This window comes from Poecilia formosa, unplaced genomic scaffold, assembly GCF_000485575.1.
Source record: "Poecilia formosa unplaced genomic scaffold, Poecilia_formosa-5.1.2 Scaffold167, whole genome shotgun sequence".
NCBI lineage: Eukaryota > Metazoa > Chordata > Actinopteri > Cyprinodontiformes > Poeciliidae > Poecilia > Poecilia formosa.
In genome coordinates, this window is record NW_006800106.1 from 648,029 (window position 1) to 654,140 (window position 6,112).

A 6,112-nucleotide genomic window follows, 5' to 3' on the forward strand; every position below is an offset into this window, starting at 1 on the left:
GTCCAGGTGAAGAGTAAAGATCTCATGAATGTTTTTATTTTCTGATGTTATGCAATTATATAATCCCACGCTGGAATTGGCAGTAATTAAATGTGGATCGTCCAAAGCATTGCCTGCATATGCTGCGAGGGAGTGAATTTCCTGCCAACTGTACATATGCACCATGTTTATACACAAAGCTTGGAAGTAAAACTACCATCACAAAAACTGGGCATGCAATAACCAGATGGATGGAATCAGTAAAACCGCTTTACTGAGGTTTGCAGTGTTCTGAGGAAAAATGAGTTTTATTATTGTGCATTGAGTTCAACTTTAGTGTTCCACAAACACATATCAAAGTGTTTGTAGGCAAGACATTGATCCTAAAGCTTTATTCTAACATACATATTCGTAAATAAATGTGTAAGCATTGATATAATTAAGAAGGTATTGTTTAAATTCAGTTCGTAAACTATTTACTGCATACAGTAGTAATCTTTAGCTATAGGATTTTTATGTTCGTTGCAGAAAGAAGTAGCTTGTATAAAGACCTCAGCAGATGCACAGTTCCACCAGGTGTTTGCTAATTGCTACTGGCTAGTCTGAAGGAGCTCAGGGCAGTAATCAGGTCCACACCAAGTAACAGCGTTTTGCACAGCTGAATGGCTGCCACAGAAGATTAAAGGATTTGTCAAACGTGCATGAAAGAATCAAAGCAACACTCCAGGTGTCCAGGTGTTTTGGATGAGGGAATACATGATATAAAATTTAAAAAAGTTGATTTTGCATAATACTGTCCCTTTAAAGGAAAATTCAGTGTTGCTAGTTATCTTGCCATAAATGTTGAGGGAATCACATCACATGCACCTTGTAGTTGTGACGCTAGTTGGTGCTAACTACCACCTCACTGTGCATCAAAACCAGAAATCAAGTCTTACTAAATCTAACTAGCTTCTTACAGCAATAAGCTAGCTAGGTTTAAACCTTGCAGCTGTTCTCTTTTTACTCTGATATTTTGCAATGACATACATCCAAATCATGTTTGTTAGCTTCACTAGCTTCTGTGTCTTCAAAGAAGCTTAGCCATGTGGGCTAAAAATTAAACTAACTTTACCACTTATGATACGCAAACCAAACCAAACGTATAGCATCCATCCCCAAGCAGACAAAACAACAACAACAAAAAAACACACAAAAAAACAACCTCTGCCTATTTCATGCCTAAATATTCAAACTGTTCCTCATTATGGAAGGCAATGAGTTAATGTTTGCAGTAGCTGACAGATATTCTGGCAACCAAATCAACAAATGAAACATCCTCTTTTAAAAAAGACAGTATAAGTACAGCCATTGTTTTTGACAAACTGCTTTTTAATCAGAGAAGTTAGAACCTGGACCTGCTGCTCATCAGCTGAAAGTCACATAATTAAATTAAGGTAAATGCTTGAACTGTTTTACCTTCTGCTGCAGATGAGAAAATATTTGCAGGTTTTAATCTAAACTTGTAATCTAAAAACTATGTGGATTCTTACTTAAAAAAACAACAACTATTAATTTATTTAAACAGGTTCTTGTCTTCAAAGTATTATCAAAATTCAAAAATAATAATTTATGGAACCTACGCTTCATTCATTCAAGCACAAATATTAAACCCTAATTTTCTGATCTTTTTGTCTGGTCTAGAAGTGACGAGGAACTGAGAGAGTCTGAAGGCAGCTCTGCTGGAGAAGATGCTGACAGTCAACATGTTACTGAGCGTCTTCTTCCATCCAGGTTAGCTGTTTGTTCATTTGGAGGCATCACATGAATCAATTCTAGTCTAAAATATTAGATCATGATATTGTTTAACAAATTGCAGCTGAACTGCAGTTTCTACATCATGAAATGTATCTCCAGGGGAAGTTTGCTCCACATTATTGACATCATTAATGTGTTTCTACAGGTGATTATTGTCCCGTTCCAGCGCTCATTGTTAACGTACCTGGGCAGATCGAAGCACTGAGTGGATCTTGTTTACAAGTCCCATGTAGCTTCAACTCCACATCTAACCTTACAAGAGCAACCTATGCACTTTGGAAATCTAAACAAAAAACTATTTTCAACAGCAGAGAGTCAGTTAACTTATATCCACTGAAAATTATTGGAAACCTGGGTGAGAAAAACTGCACCACTCTGTTTCCTGATTTAAACTCCAGTTATACAGGAGATTATGTTCTCCGAATTGAGAACAGGCCATTCAAGGCAACAGCTTTTTGTCATCCTCTTCAGATAAGAGTAAGAGGTAAGAATGTTTTGGCTTGTTAATACTACAGTGTTACTCAGAAATGTTCACACCCCTGACATTTTTAAGATCATTTATATTCAACCAATGCGTTTTGTTGTTCTGATGGGAAATAAGATGGGAGCCTCTCATGAGATAATTGTCAAAGGCAATTTTGTTAGGAAAAAAAACAACAAAGCTTCTGTTTTTGTTTACATTTCAAAATATAACAGCTTTCATGCCAATTATGAATTTCCATTTTGAGGATGAGAATATTATTTCAGATATTTTTCAAGACAAAAAATGTTTCAATGACAAACTAATAGCTAATTACTTGCCAACATAAAAAAGTAGAACAGTTGCACTAAATTGTAAGGAAGCCCAGAGGGGTCATACTGGCACATACTTGTTCTCCTGAGGTTTTTTTGAGATTCTTGTTATCGAGAAAACGAGAAATTAACTCTGCATCTCAAGAAAAACATCCGTTAATTAACCTGTCAACTTATCTTGAGAAAACCATTGGAAAATTAAGTCATTTTATCAAGAAAACCACAGAGAAGTTAATTCATTATCTTAGGAAAACCACGGAGAAAGTATGCAAGTATGACCGTTCTTGACTTCTGTAAAGTCGTGTATATTTCCTGTTTGGACCAAGTGAGCTATATTTCAAAACTACTGAAATATACTGAAATATAATGCATTGTCAAAGGCAAGAGTGCATTGTACATATTTTACTGTATTTTTCACTTTTTAACCTGCTGGTTTAATGTGAAACCTCAGACTCTCCGTGGAGTCCCAGCCTTAACATCTCTGGTGATCTGGAGGAGAATCAGTCTGTCACTGTAACCTGCTCAGCCTTCACTCCCTGTCCACACTCACCTCCTGAACTCACCTGGAACCTTCAACAACACTCCCTCGGACAAACAGAGAAAAACCCAGATGGAACCTTTACAACTAAAATCCAAGAGACAGTCATTCTGTCAGACGCACACAACGGCTACAGCATCAGCTGTTCTGCCGGATATCCTGTGAATGGAGGAAACAAGACGGCAAAGGCAGAAGTGACTCTCAGTGTTCCATGTAAGCCACAGGTGTCAAACTCGAGGCCCGGGAGCCAAATCTGGCCCGCCGTAGCTTTTTATGTGGCCCTCTCCACTCCACGTTACATCAATAAGGCCATCCAGTTTTTCACAAATCTGAAAAAATTCACACTAAGTCAACAAAGCTCCACATTTTTTCTTGATGTCAAGTTATAGTCCATAACTTGACATCAAGTAATAAACAAGTAATAAACAGTCACATTCAACATCATACATTAGCGCAAATATCGTAAAAATGCCTTGCAAATATTTCAAAATTATCTCCACGAAATCTGCAATTTTGATTGCAACAAAACACTAAAACAATCAAAATCCTGGAGGAACAGCTATTTATTGATATTTTAACAGTTTAATTAGTTTTGTCAATATATTCTGGTGCAACCGGCACTTTAAGAACATTCCGATTTTTGAAATGAAAATGGGTTTGACACCCCTGATCTAAGCGATCTTGTCAGCGTGTAACAGCTTTTTACATTTCTGATAAGTAAAGTTCATGCACGTGTCCCGTTTTTCCTCAGATGTGCCGAGAAACACCCGGGCCTCCGTCAGTCCGTCGTCAGGTTTGGTATCAGCAGGCAGCAGGGTGGAGTTGAGCTGCTGCAGCAGAGCCTGGCCTCCACCCAGCTTCACCTGGTTCAGGATCAGCAGACATGGAGGCGCCAACGTGTCCGTGGGTTCGGTTTACACCTTCAACGCGACTGAGGGGGGGGAGTTTTACTGTGTGGCTGCCAACCGTCTGGGTCACAGCAGATCATCTGTGATCCATGTTGGTCTCCGAGGTAAATATTTAACACCAGATCGTGCCTACATGTTTAAAATGAGACTTCAAGAGGCTGGTTTTGACCTACATGTTTGCTGAATAGCAGGCGTTGTGCCAATCACAGTGGGAACATCAGTGGCCACTTTCCTTATCGTTTGCCTTTTCATGTCTGTTTGGTGAGTAGCACAATTAAAATCATGCTGTTTAATTTTGTTCAAAATTATAGAAGTGTGTTTTTAAAAAGCTATTTTGAAGAGCACTTCTATATAAATTCTCTGGGGATTTTTTGCCTTCTTTATAAGAGCTGAGTGAAATAAACTGCACTTTTTTATGTTTTTACTGACAGGGATACGATTACTTTATGGACCAAAATAATGCTAAAAAATGTTGCTTTCTTCCGAATTACCAAGTTAATTTTTAGTAGACCTGCTTCACATCTGCATTGAGTGGAGTCGATTCCCATCAATTCGGTCGTCAAACTAAATTGATAAGAAAGCATCTTCACTGTCACTAAAATGGATTTTTGCAATGAATTAATTATAATGTGTAATGTTTTTTTGTAGCAATAGAAAATGCTAAAATCGCGAGATAATAGCATTGAAATTAAAACACAGTCATTTAAAAGTGAAATATGTTTAAATGAATTATGGATTACACTCAGTGGACTAGTGACGTTTTCCGTGTTGCCATGGTGACTGGTGATGGCATCTGACAAAATGCAATATTTACTGCTTGATGTTTCACAACTGGTGACTGCCTGATGTTTTCATCTTTGACCTGAATGTGGCTGAAATGTGATGTGCACATAAACTTGTAATTGAACTTTTGATAGTTAGATAAAAACTTTTGATAGTAGATAGAAACCGTAGTTCTGATGTTAAGTAACAAAACTAGTGTCAATTTAAGTAATGTAATAAATAATAAAAAAGTAGCTTTGTTTTTGAACTGTCAAACCCTTTATATCCACTTTGTGTATATCTAAAACTTTCTTTCTGAAAAAATGCATCTTGTTTTTTCTTTTCTTTGTTATTGGTTAGTTTTGTCATCATTCTCCACTTTCTGGATTCTAATCTGATGTGAATATAATGATGTTTATCTTCCAGCGTTTCCTTCAGATTGGTTTAGACTCTCTTTAGTTGTGTTTTAACTTGAAGCACAGTAGAAACACTCTGACAACTCTTCAATGTCTTCCAGTGGTTTTAGGTCCAAACATGCGACTCCGCAGCAGACACAGGTGAGGAGGTGTTCATTTTACGTGTGCAGCACCGCCCTGACGTTTCGTGAAAAAACACATATTTTACTATTTCCCACAGAGTCAAACAGGCTTGGAGGCTGATGTTTGGAAGGCCAACAAAACAGAAGGAGAACTTCATTATGGAGAAGTAAACATCATCAGAAAGACAGCTGAAGCTTCCTCTTTTCCAGCGCAGGACCAGGAGACAGTCTACGCAGAGGTCAAAGGGTCAATGCCAGGAAACCTGCCAACACAGACTGCCGACAGTCTGTGGTATGCTAACGTGAAGTAAAATTAATGTTTTTGTTAGCTATGAATCATTATGTTCTATTTATTGTATTGTTCATATCAGACATTAAGAGAATCTGCGACTCTTTCCAATGATTGTAGATGAACAAATTTAAGAATGAATCAATGATGTATTTTAGATCAAAGTTCATACTTCCATAATTTGCAGTGTGAATACACCATATTACATGTTCATCAATTAATTAAGGCAACAAATCAACAAGTTCTGTCGGAAGAAATGCCCACACATAAATGATGAATTGCCTGTACTTGCATAGCGCTTTATGGAGTCCGTAGGAGCCCAAAGCTCTATGGCCTTCAGTCATTCACACATTCATACAGTGGTGATGTCAATGTGACCAGGCACCGGCGCCACCATCTGACCATGAGCAGCAGGAAAGGCTTCCTCTGTCGTTTTGCCCACAGAGATTGAGGGCCGCCATCATCCCTTAATGCCACATAAATACACTAGAAAACTCCCAGAAGTTGAA

General features: G+C 37.9%; 1 protein-coding gene across 1 annotated transcript; it reads left to right on the plus strand.

Moving 5' to 3' along the window:
* Positions 1-1,362: 1,362 nt before the first annotated feature.
* Positions 1,363-5,926, plus strand: LOC103146728 (myelin-associated glycoprotein-like). The gene is made up of 8 exons (XM_016677833.1): positions 1,363-1,415; positions 1,663-1,752; positions 1,922-2,260; positions 3,020-3,319; positions 3,858-4,118; positions 4,203-4,275; positions 5,294-5,333; positions 5,413-5,926. Exons 2-8 carry the CDS (start codon positions 1,710-1,712, stop codon positions 5,623-5,625), a joined length of 1,269 nt encoding a protein of 422 aa, XP_016533319.1. The 5' UTR covers positions 1,363-1,415; positions 1,663-1,709; the 3' UTR covers positions 5,626-5,926.
* Positions 5,927-6,112: the final 186 nt, after the last annotated feature.